An 18,971-nucleotide genomic window follows, 5' to 3' on the forward strand; every position below is an offset into this window, starting at 1 on the left:
AAGTTTTAGTCTGTCTTCAGTTTATTTTACTAACTTTTTGAAAATGTTAGTGGTTCCTTCTGGGCTTTTTGCCCTAGGCCTCCTCAAGGTCATTGCAGTTATGGCCATTGTTGATTAGTGGGAGAGGGAAAAAGTCTTTTTTTTAAAATTTGGAAAATTCTAGAAAAACTTAGAGGAAAACTAAGTTCTTACTATTGTGGCTTTTCTCTTGGGGGCTAGGGAGTGGAGACTGTCGGATAAAGTTATGTGAATGTCCAGCTTCATTTACTGTCACATGCCTGCAGGCTTAACTTCGTAGCACAGATTTTCCTCTGATATAAAAAGAACTGTAGTCCAGACTAATTCAAAGAATGTGTGAGGAATAAGACTTTGCTTCATTTGTGGAAACTTAAAAAAAAAAGAGCAACAACCAAACACAAAACTCTTTCTACATATAAATAAATCTTGGGAAGCACATTGTGCAGAAAAGCAACAAAAGTTACAGAATATGAGATCCAGACTAAAAAGAAATACTTCCTTAAATATCTCCAAGGGCTTGTTTGTTATAGTTTTTAGTATCAGTATTAGTCTGCGGCAAGAATAGCCAGCATTTTGCAGCAGGCACAAGTGCTGGGATTTAGAGAGAGAGAGAGAGAGAAGAAACCACCAATTCCCTGTTCCGAAGAGCTACCACTGTGGGTGCGAAGCAGGGGGAAAGCAGGTGGTCTGTGGCTGGAATGTCTTACAGCTGGGAGCTCCTACGACACTAGAAGAAACCAATCCAGAAACAGTGGCAAATGAGCTTATGAACTACACTGAAGCGTGCATTAAAGGACAGGGTGGCAGATCCTTGAGCACATCCTGGGACAGCACTGGGCCATGCCTGCAGGTGGGATGTGGCCCCTTACAATGCCCAGGCTCTCCTACCTGGGGCTTCTCATTCTGTCCTCTTGTTTGCTTGCCGACTGCAGGTTCATCCCCGAGGCCTGGTCGGCCTGCACAGTTACCTGTGGTGTGGGGACCCAGGTGCGAATAGTCAAATGCCAGGTGCTCCTGTCCTTCTCTCAGTCTGTGGCTGACCTGCCTGTGGACGAATGTGAAGGACCCAAGCCGGCCTCCCAGCGAGCCTGTTATGCAGGACCGTGCCACGGAGAACTTCCTGAGTTTAACCCGGGACAGACAGATGGCCTCCTCGGTGGCCTGCAGGATTTTGATGAGCTGTATGACTGGGAGTATGGGGGCTTCACCAAGTGCTCTGAATCATGTGGAGGAGGTAAGAAGGGGGAATCTGGCTCGGATCCCCTCCATCTTCTTGTCCTTTTTCTGCATCCTCTCTCCTTGTGTGCAACTGTGTCATGTGACTGCCTCTTGTCCAAGAATGATAAGCAGGGGGAGGTGGAGGAGGGGAGGAAGCCTTTCTAAATGTAAAGCATACGGAATGAAACACAGATGTATTTCTCCTGGGGCTTGAGCAGCTCGCAGACTGTCAGCCGTGAGTGGCCAACACAACTGATTCTTTTACTTTCAGTTGTGATTCTGGTGTTTTGCAGTGTATCCTGGTGTTTCTGACCGGGAAACACAGTTGACACTGACCCGGCCATGCCCACAACGTTCAGTTTCATTTATCCATGCCTTTGCCTTTGCGCACGGGACGAGCCAGAACCCAAGGTGGCAAAACGCTCTGCTATTCCGTAGAATAAGTTATAGTCCCGCTGAGTTACTCAGCTGATTTCCCGAAGTGATATCTATTTACAAAGGGAAGATGTGTGTAAAGGGCAATTAACACTGTGGTTACCCAGGACTGGAAAGGAGTTTAAAGATTCAAGTCTGGCCCTGCCACCATTTTACAGATAAGAAAACTAAGATACAAAGAAGCCGAGTGACTTATTCAACATCACACGACTAGTGAGTGACAGCTGGGACTAGGCTTGCCGTTTATTTACTTCTCTGTCTAGAGACCTAGGGAATTTCTGAAGCTTTCTCACTGTGAATGTTATTTAGCTCATGTTCAGTGTTCTGTGTATTTTGACCTGGTTCTCATAGGTGTATTCCACGGTCATCACACAGAGCCAATGATTCTGTATTGCAGGTGGGATCTGAACAAGACTGCAGTGGGAGGAAAAGGCATTTAAATCAACAATTAAGCCTTTGAGAAGATTACAGCCTTCCTTCCACCGTAGAAAACACATTAGATTGGTGTTGTCACGGCCTCCGTGTGCCCGCTCCCAAGGGAGGTTCTGACGGGGCGGAAACACTGGCTGATTTGCTGCCAAGTGCCCTCACTGGCTGGAGTGCCCCTTCAGGCACGATAAGGTTCCACATTCCCGGCAAAGCTTCCTACTTAAGTGATATAAAAAACTATATATACATATTAAAATTATTTCCCGAAGCTGTTTTAGAAAACTTTTAAAAAGGCGTTTTTGTCATTATTGAAAGTGTACAGATAAATGTGCTCGAATTGTTCCCATGGAGTTGAAAAGGAATGGGTAGTGGAGCAAGTACTAGTGAAGAGTCAGTTTTCCCCATCAGGTCTTTTAGTAAGCATTTAATAGTTCTGACCTTGAGGTTCTTGTTTGTTTCTAAGTTTTCCAGTTTCAAACTGTGAAATTCTTAAGAGGTTTAATGGAGAGCCCTGTTCTTTTAAAACCTAAATTTTTCCATCTGATGCTGTAAGAGTTTCCTGGAACTAAGCTAATCTGCATTCTTATGGTGTTCTACACTCACACTGAGGACACCTTTTCATACATGCTTGGTGAGAGAGAAGTGTCAAAAAAGCTGTGGTGGTCTCTGAGTGGGGCAGGAGCTCTGAGGTCATGTGGAAAGGCCACAGCTGGTGGCTGCAGTTGCTTCTTTCCAACAAAACAAATGACTCAAGAGTTCAGACCGTGTATGTTTATCCCCAATTTCCGTGATCACCTGAACTGAATGATCATTATCTCTAGTCTAAAACAAATGTGCTTTGAAAAAAGATTACTTATGGCCTCTCGGTTATGGTTCACAGTTATAAGTCAAGCCTGGAACTTTAGAAACAGATGGAAAAAATAGATGCAGTAATGGAATAAATAAATAAGCAGATACCTTTATCTTTAAGGGTCTAACTATTCTGCTGATCAGCCAGGGGTATAAAATTCAAAGTGTAGAGAGTACATAGAATGTGTTTCATTTAAAATGTTTTCAGGAGATATTGACTTAGAAATAAGATCTGGATGTTTGAAAAACAATTGATCTTTGCATGTAGGAACTGAGTATCTTTGCACAACACAGATTGCACATCCTTTATATCCAGGGCAGGATGAAGTTGCTGAAATGTTTTAGGTCTTAACTGTCAACAACTGTGCATACTTACCTACAGTGAATGTCCCTGTGCCAAGGTCATATATTTACACCTAAAATGTTGGAGTTGAAAATTCCAAAGTGGTGAAAATATTCTTGGGATATATGGGGCCATATGATGCCCATATGCACTAAAAAATTATTTTGTCACATGGGACATGTACATTTTGAAGTCAGTGTTTGGCAGTAATATTTCACCATATTATCAACTTTGATCTTTCACCAAAATACACCCCCACATTCTATATATTTTTAGTCATTCTTGCTGAAGGCTACCAAAGTGTGCAAGATTAACGGATAAATTTTAAATCAATTTTGGATTATAAGGCTAGTCAGGCTAAGTTTATTGTTTTTGTAATCTCAAGAGACGAAATTGGATAGGTTACAAAAGTAACCTTTCACCTAGCAGAGGTAGCAACCAGAAGGAACTGGTTAGTAGTTTAGGCTGTAGTTGGTGACTGCAGTTCCTCAAACTGCCATCGAATGTCATGGAACCATGGTGCCGTCCTGAGAGAGATCAACGATGAAAATCCTGTGTTCTGGAACATTAAAAGTGACCCTAACTTGTTTGTATCTGTGTCCTGTGTCCTACTCTCACCTTCGTTGCATTTTAATTTCCTTTCTGTGCACTGATGGTGTGGTCCAGGAGAGCAGTTTTGAACTGAACGACTTTATGACATTGAACTCCTAGATGGTAAAATTAATATTAAACCCTAGCTGAGGGAAAACTGGAAATTTACTTCGGCAAGAGTGAAGAATTCTTGTACCTCTTATTCCCTTTTCCTTATGACTGCTCTTTCTTTTTGCTTCTGTCAAGAAAGGAAAACTCGAAATCATAAAGTACTGTACTTAAACATATGTTCTGTGTTGGTTTAGAATGTCCTTCTAAGTGCATATATTAGCCTGTTTGGAAAGAGCACAAACTGGATGAGCTAACTTCTCACTTCCTGGCCTCACTCCCCTGGGCCAAGTGGACTATGAACTTGCAGGTGAAGTCCTCACATTTCCTCCCTGCTCCAACTTCCCGCACTCCCTATTCCGAGGCAGCTCCCTCGCTCCACTTTCCTCCCTCCAGGCATCCCTTCCCACCTCCCCCTAGCCTGAATTGCACACTATGCTTAAAATGCCCTGCCCTTTAGGCATTTCATTTGTCAGGCCACAAAAATGTATTGTGTTGACCACAGGGCTGGTCCCAGATACTTCATTATGACAGAGCTCTGTCCTTTGTTTCACCCCCCACCCGAACCCCACCTAAAAACGTTGCTGGGACAACTGGCCCCTCTGGCAATAGACATTTAACTCATAGTGTCAAGGGGGCCTAGTGTATTGTTTTATAATATACTAACTTAAAACTGAGTAACTCTAAAATGCTGCTTAATCTCAGCACTTAACCATACTGAAGGTGATTGTTATCTTTGAGCTATTATTAACATTTTAGTTTAATGTAAATTTGTGTTCTACATATCCAAGAAAGAAGATCATTAATGTTTTTGTAGAAACCTTAACCCTTGCTACACCCATTCCTTGAAGTCTTAGAGGGACCTCAGTTCCACAAACAAGGAGTTCACAAAGTGAAAATGGGTGACTTTCTACATGCATACCCCACACAAAAACACACACCTGAAATATTTTCAAGGCAAATGATAATGTGTGTATAGATCAAAACACCAAAACATATTTTATTGTAGAGCAACACACAGTATCTCTTAAATATTACACCATAGGTGAATGAATTGAAAACTTCATTTCTTAGTGTACTTTTTAATATAACCACAGCTCTAGATTCTGCATGAAATAGCCTCATCCAGTGCCTTGTGGTCATTATCTTAATAATGTCAGACTATTCCAGTGGGAAGGATCAGTGATGATATCAACCATTTCTTATGAAATGTTTTGCTATCTCATCATACCATGAATTTCAAAAGGCTTATCCTAGCTGGAACCCAGAGAAACACCCTGTAGTCAGCATTACAGAATATAACAGAGTGGCTTGAATGTCCCCTATGCATCCCAAATTTCCCACTCCGAACTGGCCATGATATATTTAAATGAAATTTTGGAGTTCATAAAAAGCTTAGAAAAAAGTCAATTTACATTCATGGCCACAGGGTAAATATTGTAACTGATTTTTTTAAATGTTTGATTTATGAAACTAACTAGGAAAAAAGAAAGGTGATATAGATTCTGGCTTTCAAATGTCACTTTTTGACTGATGGTCTTGCTGAGTGACCTAAGCCAGTACTGCATCATCTTAGGAAGCATTAGCCTGTTGATTAGGTTGATAACTTCTTGGAGAAACATAGGTAGACAGGAGGGGGAAAGCAACAGGGCTAAGAAGTGACAGGTCAGTTGTACTATATCAGGTACTAATTACAAAGCAGAGAATAAAAATAAGAAAATATATGTGTATTTATATGTAAAACAAATCATATCTATTGTCCCACACTCTGCTGTAACTATACAAATATTTAACTACAGATTGGTATCTTTAGATGTACGGATCTTTATATACATAGCTATGGATGACTGAAAACATATCACCAAGAATGTCTCGCCTGTCCCTTAAACTGAACTCCGCTGCAATGACTCCTGACAAATGTCTGAGCTATTTCTGCAGATCTCCAGCAGATGTGATGGCCTGTTCGTATTTTTAAATGTTAGCACTGCCAGCCATTAAAGCCCCAGGGTTAAGGCACCACTTCACTGTTTGTTCAAGTGACCTTAGCAAGTCTTTGCAGCCTTTTAAGCTTCCATTTTCTTAGCTGTAAACTGAGGATAAATATAGTACTTTCCTCATGGAGTTGTTGAGAAGATTGAGTGGTATATTCCAAGCTCTTAGCCTTATACCTGGCAATAATGTGAACCTGTGGATTTTGACTATCATGACCAGACAGTCACGACATGACTTTCGGAACCAGAATGAAAAGTCTGGTCATTTCCTTACCCAGTTAGATGCTTCCTTGCTTCATGAAAGGCAGTGGATCCTGCCCACCACCCCATAAGGCCTGCCAAGTCATCTGTGCCCATCACAGCTACAACTCCTGTTTTCCCAGCTCTGAGTCAGGGGCATGCAGATGTCAGTGGGAACATTGTATGCAGGGATGTAGAGAAAGATTGTCTGCTGTTGATGTGGTCATTATGCATCTTGTTCTCTTTTTTCTAAAAGAACTGCCTGAGGTCACTAAAGAAATGAACCCAAATCCAAAGGGAACCAACCAGAATAGGAGTCCTGGATGCAAGGCCCCAGAAGAACAGCAGTGTACAGATTGTTGAGTATTCAAACATGGCTCTTGGCCTCCCTTCCAAATACAACAATCTCCTGTTGATTAAAATGTAACATGTGAAGATCTTTGGGCCATTTTTTTCTGTCACCCTGCTCTCCTTCTGCATTAAATTATCACATGTCAACATTGGCAGCTATAGACTTGGTGGTGTTTTTTTTTAAAGCATTTCAACAGTTCTGGTACCAGCCTGTCCTCTTGAAAAAAAATTGTGCTCTTCAAGGGGCACGCTTCACCCCAGTTCCAGCGATGTTTGACAAGATGGGCAGTCCTGGACTGCAAACTGCTGTCTCTGATATGCAGTGAGAGTCCTACCAATCACAGAGACCTCCCACTAGCTGCCTTGTCTACACTTCATCACCCCTCACACGCCCACTCTGGCCTGACAGTGTGATTTGTATGCAGGTGTCCAGGAGGCTGTGGTGAGCTGCCTGAACAAACAGACTCAGGAGCCTGTTGATGAGAACCTGTGCGTGACCAGCCGTCGGCCTCCGAAGTTCCTGAAAACCTGCAGTTTGGATCCCTGCCCATCAAGGTAACAGGCATGTTGCCTGCCCTGCTCCCCAGGAGCATGTTCGGAACTGGGTGCGCCTGCCCGTGGGCAAGACCAGAACGCTTATTGTTACACAGTGTTTTGAAAACCAATTAGCATCAGTTCAAACTTTGAGTCAAATCCACTTAAATTTAATTGAAACCAGGGCTTTGGAATTCCAGCCCAATGGTCATGCACAGGGTCCAGAAGGCTCCGTGCACTGAAGCGAGTCTCATAACATGGCCGGTATGTGCACATGCCACACGGCTGCTTTCTCCAGAGGGAGTCTGAACTGACCACAGACTTCACGGTCTCTGCCACCCTGTAGCCTATGCCCCAAGCCCTCACGGCACAGGAACAGACTGGCTCGTGGGGCATCTGGGTGGTATAATTGATCCAATGTAAACCTGTATGCAAAGCACGCAGATTCATTAGAGTGTTCTCTGGGGTATGTGTGTGTCATTCCACTTGCGTAAAATCAGTTAGAGCATTTTATTGTTCAGCCCTGCCTGGGTCTCATTATTACCCAACCTTGAGTCTTAGCTAACCAATCCAATCACTCTTTCAGTCCACACAATTTTATGGTGTCTTGAGAGATTTGCCTTCAGACACTTCTTTAGAGCAAATCTGTGTAGAAGCTAAACCATCTCATCTACGATTCTGGTTTCAAAGGGAGGTGTTTAAAGAACCAAAGCCAGATTTCCAAGTCGAGTAGTGGAATGAAGACTGTTTCCAGATAAGGTCAAAGCTTAGATGTAAAGGGGAATGAATGCTATTTCTGAATGATATCTCTTCTGTTTCTGCAAAGTATCCTGTACGAAGCCAGTGTCGCCTTCAGGCATTAACAATAATTTGCTGGTCAAGCTGATGCTCCTTGTCTTATATATTTCTCAGCCAACTAGATGCCTTTCTTTGGGACTTAGATTAGAGGCCTCCTCCAATCAGATCAGAGTGTAATCTCACAGTGACACTTCTGCTCTAGTCACCCAAGTTGTTCCATATATTGATCTGAATGGTGGTCCTGGCTTTACTTTCAAAGGCAGAAGTGAGGAGGGCCACCAGTGCCATATTCTCTAATGGAACCAGAGAGTTAGTCAGTCACTGCTTGGAGCAGCACCCCACCCATAAGAACAGCAGCCAGTAACACAGAGAAAAGGGCTGGACCCAGAAAAGCTAAATCCAGTGCATGGAATACTGAGAAACCCCTTTTCTGTTTCTGTCTGACCCGATTTTCATCTTTGTCCTCACTGTACTGTTCAGTGGTAGGGCGAACCCAAGACCCAATTACATGGTTAAGGGGCACAAACCCCTTCTTTTTGACAGTGCTGTCCCCGTATAGGAAGAAGCTGAGTGGTTGCAGCATGGACGGCCTGCTAGGGCCTTGGCTAAGAGGCCCAGAGGCCCAGCTTCCCGTCCTAGGTCGGTCACCACTAGCCGTGTGGCATTGGGCAAGGCGCCTGCCCTTTGTATTTCCACATCTGCGGAGTGATCTGAGGTCACCACATCCTGCTCAAATATCCCCTGACTCTTCGTTTTCCCGACTCTTCTACAGACAGAAGAATGAGGACTACTACTGCTGCTTTATTGTGCTGATAATAGATGTCATTTCTGTCTGCTTATTTACTATTACTTTAAAAACAAACATAAGAGCCTTCCTAACCACAATCTAGTATTGTAATGACATGCAAATGCTAGGATGAGTGGAGGCAATGTCGAGGAGTCAGTACCTGGGACTAGCTCAGAATCTCCTGGGGTTTGAAGCCACTAAACCCATTCCTCCCTGGAGGAATAGGACCCAAGGTGTTACTTCTCAGCCTCAAGGTATTGACAATGGCTAAGTTGGATGAGTTCAATTTACTCTATGATGTTTATGTTGACCCTGGGCAAGGACTGTTTTTAATGCTTAGTTTTGTTTCATTGCTACAGAGACACTCACTGCTTTGATTTCGCACTAGCCAGTTGTCAGACAGGCAAGACCTCCCTTACTGGGTGCAGCCAAGGATTTCTTGGGCCAACCATAAACATATGCACATTTGTAGGTTGACGCTAATTAAAACAGCAAAGTGGGCACATGTACAGTGGGTCGGTATGACTAGGTCTCTTCACCCTGCCAAAGAGCCACAGCAGATTTTCATGTTAAAAATGAGAAATGTATGGAGGTGAAGTCCTATGGAATATTTCACTATGGTATCAAGGGGGAAAATATATCCTTTGTAAAAGGTTGGTGTAAAATGTATAGGAAAGAGAAGGTGTGTTTTTGGTAGAGGTGTAGTAGTGTGGTAGTGTTTTCTCGTGCACCCTCTGTTTAGGTGGGAGAATTTAAATTTTTCATTCACAGAAATTCTTATTGTGCATGGATCAGTGTTTCCCACATGTTTTAGGGTGTTCTCTGCTCAGACTCAAGTTTCTATACACCGGGCCCTTGGTCTGTGCTGATGTCCATGTGTTCAGAAAGCAGCGTTTTTCATGGGACATCAGAAATGATGTTCCAGGTCTTGGTCCCTGGGCTTATATGTCTCTGAGAGGAGGCCGCTGGTTACATAGCCTTTCTGGACAGCAGTGAGTTCTACTGAACACCAGTTGGGGAGTCACTTCTCCTCTTATGTGTGGTCAGAGTTCTCAGATCACCGGGTGAATACCAGAGGCCCCAGGGCATGGCCTACCCAGGTGGTCTTTCTAGCATTACACGTCCCTTCTGCTAACTCAGACTGTGTGAATGGCAGAGCTGGTATCAGAAGCACACGTCCAACTTTCACCACGTCTACACAGATATGTTCTCGCGCTAGCTACTCACAGCGGGAAGGGCATCTTCTGAAGCTAGAGAGACTGTCCTATTGTTCCCATCTGTGTTCCCATTTATGTCTGTATATGTTCATGAGCAAGAACTGCCTGCATTTTCAAAGGCGCTTAAAAAAAATACTAGTTATCAACTGAAGAGAACTATATTTTAAAGTCTTTGCTATCAGCTTTATGTCTTCTCCTCCGTCTGCAGCCAGTGCCTAGTCTGATGTCTGACACAGAGTGGGCTCTTGTTTAGTGTGTACTGAACTAATGAGTATGAAAGACGAGGGCCAAATGTATAAGTATTAGTGTGTAGGCCCTGTTATTAATGACAGCTGGGAGGACCCTAGTGCTGTCTGCTCTCAGTCCCCCTAACCCCTTCTGTCCCACCTACCCAATGGTCCTAAAATGCTAGAGTCCTTGCCTTAAGTTGAAGCTTTAAATACCAATTTAAAATATAACTATCCTTCGGATAAGTAACCCTTTATGTTATCAGTCACATATGGCAAAGTATCCTCAAAATAAGAACAGGAAGGCAAGCTGTAATACAGGGGATGTAGACAGGATTGTTGAATAAATTGTTAGCCTTGTCCAGAAAGGGGTTTGCTCACTGGGGGAGATGGAAGGTGGTGTGCATCATGAGGACAGGTATTAATCCCTTATTAACCTGGCCTAAAATTGGCCAGAAGAAGTCAGGATGATTTTTGCTTGTGAGCAGACAGTGAGAATTTTGCATCAAAGTGGACAGCAAAGAAGTTATCATCACAAGGAAGAAAAATCAGTATAGGCATCTCTACCACCACCTGAGTGATTTGCATCTGGAAGCTTCACCACCCTGCCAATCTTCACTTGTGGATTAGACCAGTTTATGGGAGAAATATTCAAAAATGAATTAAGAACAGTCATTAAGAAAGAGGTCAGCCTCCTGCTCCCAGCGAGGAAGCTTTCTGAGTAGTAACTACACAAGCACTTCATGAGTATTCTCATTCTTTGAGTCAGGCCCAGCAGAAGCAATCAAGGAAGAAAGGCACCAGGCTCTACAGCTCCACCCCCTTCTTCTGCACAGAGATAACCACTGTCAGTGGGTTGGTATGTGCCTTTCCAGACCTTCATTCTAGTAGTTTATATACACACATGAGCATATGTAAATACATAAGGTTTTCTTCCCTTTTACACATGGGGATCATATTTATATCTTGTTTGGCAACTTGATTTTTCACTTAATTAATATGCGCTAAGCATCTTTCCCATCCCTAAGGCCACTAAAATAAAGCCATCAGACAGGTTTATACCTATGTTCAAATTCTGCTCTGTCCCATTTAGCTACGTGATCTTCAAGAGGTCATGTACCTTTTTGGGTCTTCCGATTCTTCTTCTCTAAAAGAGGATCATAGTAGGTGCTCAAAAAAATTAATTTTCTCCTCCTCCCCTTTCATTTTGTGGTGAGGGGGAGATATTTTTAAAATAAAACAATGTTTTATATTGGGGACTTAAATTTGATTAGATTTTTCTCTCTTATTCAACTACAGCTTCACTGACCATCTCCCTGGTTTATAGTAGCAATGACATGAGCAGCCCGAGGAAAGCCAGAAACCACTACCTTAAAAGAGAAAAAAAAAAGGGAGCATGGCTGTTATTAATTATAAGCATTTGATAGCTTGGCCAGTGTGTGTTGAAAAGATTTGGTAAACGTACCTGGAGGAGGGGAAAGAAGTAAGCAATGAAAGCCAGATGGCTGAAAATGAAGGAAATTCCAGGCAATTTCTGCAGCTTTGTTCTAACATACTTTTTAAACTAAACTTTTATTTCTCTGCAACAGAGAACAGCTGAGTGGTGCAAAACAGATAAACAGTGAAGGGGAGGGGAAGCTCATAATTCCAGGAACAGTACTTGCCCCAACCCTAGGCTCTTTTCTCAGACCTAGGGTGGTTCCTAGAATTATCAAGAACTATAAAAGAAGTTTGGGAATCCTAATTTGAGAGGAGAGAGTTAAGAAAATCATCTTAAAGGTCACAGAGTCTCCTCTTTAAAAGCAAACTTCAGAACGCCTATTTTATTGTACACTAACAAAAGCCATGCGCACGAGCACCAAATGATTTCCAATTTCCATTTTTTAATATTAACCTAAAATGGCTAGAGCAGAAGGTGCTGCCTTTTTATACAGCCACATTTTAATTTATTTGTTGGAACTTTCAAAGCTTTGCAGGCATCTTGCCCTTTGACAACTTATTTTAAGGTTACTGTTTCAACATGCTCTCTAAATATTGGTTTATCTTCTGCTGTGTTTCCAAAGTTTCCATATGCTGCCTTTTGGCTCTGTCCATACTAACTTTTAAGTGCTAAAAGCAAAGCACACCAAAGCTCACTGGCGTCCACAGAAATTGAGTCCAGATTTGGAGGCCATACTCAGGCGCCGTTGGAGAACTAATGCTATTACTACAGTCATTCTTTTTGGTAAATCCAGATACATAATTACATTGCCTCTCTCTTTCTTCCACTGATGGACAAGTTACAACAGAGGAACCTGCCAAGACCTGTTTCTTAACTCTTGGACCTGATTGGCCCGGTGGCAGCCTCTGTTCTTTCTCTACCCAGGAATGTGTTGGCCCATTGAGCAGAATTGTCCCCAGCAGCATTTTGACATCAACAAGGGTAAACGTCACATGTGCACTTGCCTCAGGCCTTAAATCTTTATTTCTCCTAAAGACAGCCTTTTCCCTGGTTACACATCACCTATCAGATCAACTCAAACCTCTGTGAAGTCAGCTTTGATCATATTAGACACCACTTTGCAGGCACAGAGTCGGCTGTTGCACGAATCTGGGGTAAAAATCAAAGGGACTGGATCTACCTTCCCATCATGTCACCCGAAAGCACAAATGACTTGTTCTAAAAAGGTAGAAACATCAGCCTTGAGGCAAACCCATTCAATTAAGTCCTGAGAGGGAAGCTTTCCTGGTTTTTAACACCTATGTAAGGACCGACAGCCCATCACATAATGCTGCCTGGACCCTGGGAAAGTCCTTACACAGACCATTGACTGAAGTTCAACCTATGCAGAAAAAATATGGCAGGAAATGTTTTACATCTCAATTCAGTAAAAAGTAAAAATGCACTGGCATTTTCATGTGCACAGTCTGCTTGTATTTGGTTCTCTGGTGTGCTTAGAAGACAAAACCCTGTTCTAAAGGAGTTTGCAGTTAATGGAGAAGGAAGATTTCAAAATAGTAACTGCTGTAAACGAGGCAAGCACGGGACTCTGTGGGAGTGTGAGGCTGAGGGAAGGCTTCCTGGAGGAGGCAATGACTGTGCTGAATCAAAAGGCAGAAGCAGGGGTTCCCCGGGTGAAGAAGGGAGAGGACTGACTCCCATTGCAGGAGAAAAGAAAAGCATGAACACAAAGGAAAGGACAAGAAGTGGAAGCTTGCGTCAGAGGGTGGGCAGGGACCAGATCAAGGGTAGCCCAGTATGTTAAATTACGTTATTTGGGCTTTATGTCCTTTATGACAAACCATTGAAAGGAGTTAAACAGGGATGTGGAAGAGCAGATTTGCTTGGAGAACGTTGCCTCTGGGTGCTCATCCAACAGAGCTACAGTGGTAATGGTTGCTAATTCTCATACTGTAGGCATCCACACTTTTTCTCACGCAGAGTCACAGATAAATAGTGTGCTCTGTGTGATGCACACCATTATATTTTCATTGACATTAGTAATGACTCTTGCCCTAGGTATGCTAGCATTTTGTGTGCTCCCACAATCAACCCAGTGTGCTGTGGACTCGGTCTGTCCACCTGGCAGGAGAAGGGAGCCCCCAGGAGGGTATCACGAAGGAAGTAATGAGAGGTGCAGCTGGATGATCCCTGGGGCCTTTCCAGCTCTAATATTCTGCAATTCTTTGAAGGTAATGATAATTATCTACAGAGCCAAAGCTTTTCAAGAGAAAAAGAAAAAGCAAATTCTATTAGAAAAATAGCTTGAGTCAGATTTAAGTCCTGAAGACAAAGCACCTCTATTAGTCACAAAACAGGAACTGGCTTTAACTATAAATTAAGAAGCCATGAGAAGTCTACAGGGAACCAGACTTACATTTTCATAAGAAAATTTTAGGCAAGAGCATTCAGGCAGCAGGGATAGTAAAACATTGAAATGATGGACGTATTTATAATACCTTAATAGTCTTGTTGACATGTAAAAGGATACAGAATATTCCGCATCTCTCGATTTAGAATTTTATAGTGCCTTTAATACTGGAATTTCTCTTCATTCAGCCTCCATTGAACAAATATTTATTGAAGGACTACTTCGTTGCCAGGCATTGTGCTGGGGATTCACTGATAAACAAACCCACTTTGTTCCCTGAATCAGGGTTTTGGGGATGGTCCTGGAGAAGACATTGCATTTTTTATCATGGACGCTTTAAGTGCTGCCCTTATAAAGACAGTTATTGAACTAAACCACCCCCTGAGCTCTTCGCTGCCCCCAAAGCTGACACCTCTGTACCATGCATCAGTGCCCTCACCACAGGGAGGGAAACAGCCCCACCACACAGCTTTCTGCTGTGGATGTCGTGAGAAGACATTGGCGTCTTACAGTTCAAAAACCTTCCAGCTTACAAATCAATCAACAGAAATGGAGTGGAGACTCCCAAAGTAAATCTTCTCTACTTTTTTTGTTTTACTTTCTCTATAAGCCAGTGTTTCCGATGTCCTGAAGTAGTGAGTTAATGGCAAATAATGGCTTGGCAAAAGCTTTGAGATGAAAATTATTGCTGCCTAAGTGTACCCAGTGACTTGTTTGGAAATGGTGAAGGAAGGCCTCATGCACACTTTGAGATGTAGAGCTTTTCTGGGACTTAGTGTGAGGAATCTGCTATGTTGCTAAGTGCCTTAAACTTGAAAAACAAGGAAGGAGGAAAAAGACTTGAGAAAGATGAAAAAGAGAGAGATTTAAGAAGCATAAAAGTGAGGGAGGGAAAAAGGAAGTGCTCTACTTTGTGCCCAATAACCTGAGGATGCAGTTCAGAAGCAGTTCATGCTTCTGAAAATATTATTCCTGTCATGGTGCCAGCCTGAGGTCAGGCAGTTCTCAGGTTATCTGCCACGGTGACAGAAAGATCTGTCACAAAGCAGAGCCCAGCCAACTGCTGCCTTTCCTGTGGTGAATCAGCATTCTCCCTTTATTCTTGTCCTTACTACTTGTGTGTGTGTGTGTGTGTGTGTGTGTGTGTGTGTGTGTGTGTGTGTGGTTTTGTCTAATTATCTTTACCAGGGCTACAGGACACTTTGGGGGTTGTGTTAGTGGCACAATAAAGGCCTGAATGATTGCTGCTAGATTAACGCAGCTCCCAGACCCACCAGATGCACTCTGCTTTCTCAAGGGACTCCTGATTTCACTTGGGGCCTAGACAGACGTGGACACGGGTCAGAGCCTGTCTGTGAAAACAGCTGCAGGTGGCACATTCTCTGAAATATCCAGCTGTTGACTCTGATTCCTGAGTGGGTAAAACATAACCACCTTTCCCACTGGCCAGATGTAGCTGTTCATGTGACTCAAACAGCTAAATGTGGTCTTCTATCCCTGGTACATAGAGCTGGACAGGTCACTATTAGCAGCGGTGTGATACCGAAGCCATTGTTTACTTCAATGGTACACATGCCTCTGGGAGAGGTAGCTCATTATCATCTTAGCATATTTTTTTAATGAGGCGCCATATTTTTCCTAATAGGAATCTTGGCAACACTTGGAAATAGGGCAACTTCACAACAAGAACCTAAAGGGGGCTTGGCAATGACAAAGCTAAATATTCCCCACCAAGAATAGGGCCTATTGCCCAGAATAAAGGAGGAATCATGGACTTTGAAGTCAAACAGATAGTGGCTCTCCCAATTGCTTTGTGGCCTTAGGCTGGCTACTTTAGCCTCTCCAGGACTCCACTGTCCTTACCTGTAGAACAGAGACAATTGTTGGAACCACACAGAGGGGTTGTAAGGATGATCATGTGAAGTAAAACCCTGAACCAGTTCCTACCTCATACAGTAGCTGCTCAACACAAGAGGAGTCTGCCATCCCTCTGAGTTCACGAGGCAGGAAACCACATGACAGAAGAAGACCTTTATATTCATTTCATAGTCATTGTACCTCATTCCTAAATTTTCATGACCATCTTGTGTGGGGGTGGAATGAAGGGGAGGCCGTGGACAGAACCTAGCTTTGAGCCAGAGTCCTGTCCAGCCCGCCAGACCCCGGAGGCCATTGTAGCACAGGAAGCGGAGCAGCTGCTTCCCTTGGATTCCAGCAAGCCTGTAAAAGGTAGCTGTTGTTGGGACACTCGGTTTGACTTTAACACCTAATCCAATAAGGTGTGTTTTTTTTAAGAACAGTAATGGGATGATGAAGTGGGATCGAGGGAGACAAAGTCCACATATTCCTAGAAAGTTAATATCCTGTGTGACATGACTGAAGGAAGTCGGGCCCGTGGGCAAGTGAGGTGTGAGTCCGAGAAGAGAGCAGCTGTGTCTCCGGTGGTCGGGAAAGCCTGCGATGCGTCAGGAAGAAATCAGAAAGCTTATGTAAATAATGTTATTCCTAGCCAGTTGTCTCCTCAAATACTTGCAAGAGAGAGGAGAAAAGGGAGGAAGGAAAGAGGTAAAATCCAACCCAGGTGCAGATAAAATCTAGGGCATCCTGCACCCACACTCCTGCTAACCTTCGCAGGCCGTCTTTGAGCAAGGTAGGGTTTCCTTAATAGCTTCCATTTATTGGGAACTCCTAACATGCCAGTCCCTTTACACACAGTATTCTGTTTAATCTTCCCCTCAGTTTCTGAGGATTTACTATTCCTATCCTAACTTTATAGCTGAGGAAGCAGAATCTTTAAGGGGATCATGTAATTATCCAGTGGCAGATGCAGATTTGGAGTAAGGTATGTTTACTTGTAGAGTTGTTACTAAAGAGTTTGTGTTTCAGTCTTTGCCTCTGTTGATGTATTTATACATCCTCCCTCCCTTCTTCCATCCCTCTCTCTCTGCATCCCCTGTCCTAGGCACCAAACTCAAAGCATGGGGATTACCACAGTGAAAAGAACAATCATCTTAGTCTCTTGGTAGTGAACAACCTAGTGAAAATCACAAGCAGGTTAACAGGCTCTTCTTTTTTTCATCTCCATCAGATAAGCTTCATTTCATACTCTCAGTTGCCGAGAGTAGCACTAGACTCTTGGTAAAATCTAGTGCTTAAGGGATAGTGAAAATATCATTCGAGTACACACCTTTCAGGGCAAAGCCAAGCATGTAGGAAATGAACTGTGCTAAAAGACAAACTGAACAGACCTAAGTGAATGTCTTAAAACCCAATGCTGAGTCATTAGGCAAAGCACTCAGTTCCTAAGAAAACATTGTTATAAAGAAATACTCAGTCATCCAGAGAGATGTAGCCTGGGCTTATGAATCTGGAAGACGGTGGTGGTTGTCCCGGAGCTTTGCATCGTTGCCACTGCTAACAACCAGTGGCTTAGTTTTGGCCTCACTGATGACCTGTTTATGTTGTAAATTACAAACACCACTTCTCCCCGCCACACACACGTACACACTTCTCTTTCCCCAGCTTCCCCAGTGCAACCCTGGGCCACTGCCTTCTTTATTGTGCCACACTATTCTCTAACTCTCCTAGTACCCCACTTCTCTGTGCCTCCGAGACTTAATCCTAGTCACCTTGCCCTCTGACTACCCAAATTCCTTACTTTCCTACCACTTGAGCAGGACCCAAACTCTTTCAACCCTTTTTCTCCCACCTATCCCCCATTTATTCAGTTCAACTCAATTAAGAATTAGGAAAATGAAACTACCTAAGCACATTCACTCTAAGGTGTAAGAGATGATCCCCAGTCCTTCGTTCCAACCTTAAGAGCATGGGCTTGGCAGTCATACAAACCTCGGGTAAAATCCAGTTCATACAATGTCTTTGTTGGTCTTGGGGAGATGGTTTAACTTTTCAGAGCTTCAGTTTCTTCATCTTTAGCACTGATAATTCTTGTGAGGGTTTGTCTCTTAAGTGCTTGGCATATTACCTAGTACATATTAAGTGATCAGGAAACACTAACAGGTATTAGCTGTGATTTTTGTGTGATTTTTTAAAAAGTCTTTAAAAAGCTGTGCCTGGGTCGAGGGTGTGGATGATTTGTGTACACTTAGGCAGCTGCAGCTCTTGACTTTTTTCCTGAAGGGAGGAGACACAAGCTCCATGACAGAGGAAAGGGGCAGCCGGTCTCAGCCAAGGACAACTGGCCCCTAATTATCTCCTTCCGTAAATGCTAGCCCCTGGCAGAACCAGGGGGCACAGGGGCATTTTCTACTGGTTAAGGGAAGATCCAGCTCAGCTCAGCAAACATTTATTAAATTCTTGCTGTGTTTTAGGCTCTGAAGAAACAAATCTAGTACACAGATAGTCACAATGCATAGTCAAAATGGCCATAGCAGATACCAATGACTGTCTCCTGGAAACACTGAGATGAGTCACCTAATACACATGAGGGAAGGGGACTCAAAGAAGGTGATTACTGGGCTGAGTCTCTTGTTATTATAAATGTCAAAGTATTTTCCCTAAAATTCTAGTCAAATGTGCTACTACTTACTAATTCCTCCCAAGGGCTCAGACCAAGTGTTTCAAAGGCCCCTGGGGCAAGTTTATATCCTGCCTTCTGTCCCTTCTCAATCTGATGAGCCTGAAAATGCTTAACTCCCCTGTATTATAAGAGTACCTCTGGTTGCTCTCAGTTAATTTCTAGGAAGCTGATACATTTATGTCCCTTAAGCACGTAATCCAATAACAATTGTGACAACCATTTTAAATGGGTCAGATTAATTTACTACCAGATATATTGGATCTCTGTTCCAATGGGTTATTCTGAAACTCAAAGTCTGATCATTCATCTGTAACTTCCCTGTCCTCTCCAAGGGACCATGCTGCCTGCAGGCAGCTCTGATGGCACAGAGCTAGGAAAATGAAACTACCTAAGCAAATTCACACTATGGCACAGGAAATTAAAGAGGGACGTGGAGTATGGGGC

General features: G+C 43.2%; 1 protein-coding gene across 1 annotated transcript in view; it reads left to right on the top strand.

Moving 5' to 3' along the window:
* Window positions 1-18,971, top strand: part of ADAMTSL1 (ADAMTS like 1) — a 948,619-nt gene that overhangs the window by 736,219 nt on the left and 193,429 nt on the right. Inside the window, exons 15-16 of the mRNA XM_053656510.1 lie at window positions 951-1,252; window positions 6,999-7,128. Coding sequence (XP_053512485.1) covers window positions 951-1,252; window positions 6,999-7,128 — 432 coding nt within the window. The remainder of the gene's footprint in view (window positions 1-950; window positions 1,253-6,998; window positions 7,129-18,971) is intronic.

The sequence above is a fragment of the Artibeus jamaicensis genome, unplaced genomic scaffold (genome assembly GCF_021234435.1).
Source record: "Artibeus jamaicensis isolate MK-2021 breed Jamaican fruit bat unplaced genomic scaffold, CSHL_Jam_final scaffold_1964, whole genome shotgun sequence".
Classification (NCBI taxonomy): domain Eukaryota; kingdom Metazoa; phylum Chordata; class Mammalia; order Chiroptera; family Phyllostomidae; genus Artibeus; species Artibeus jamaicensis.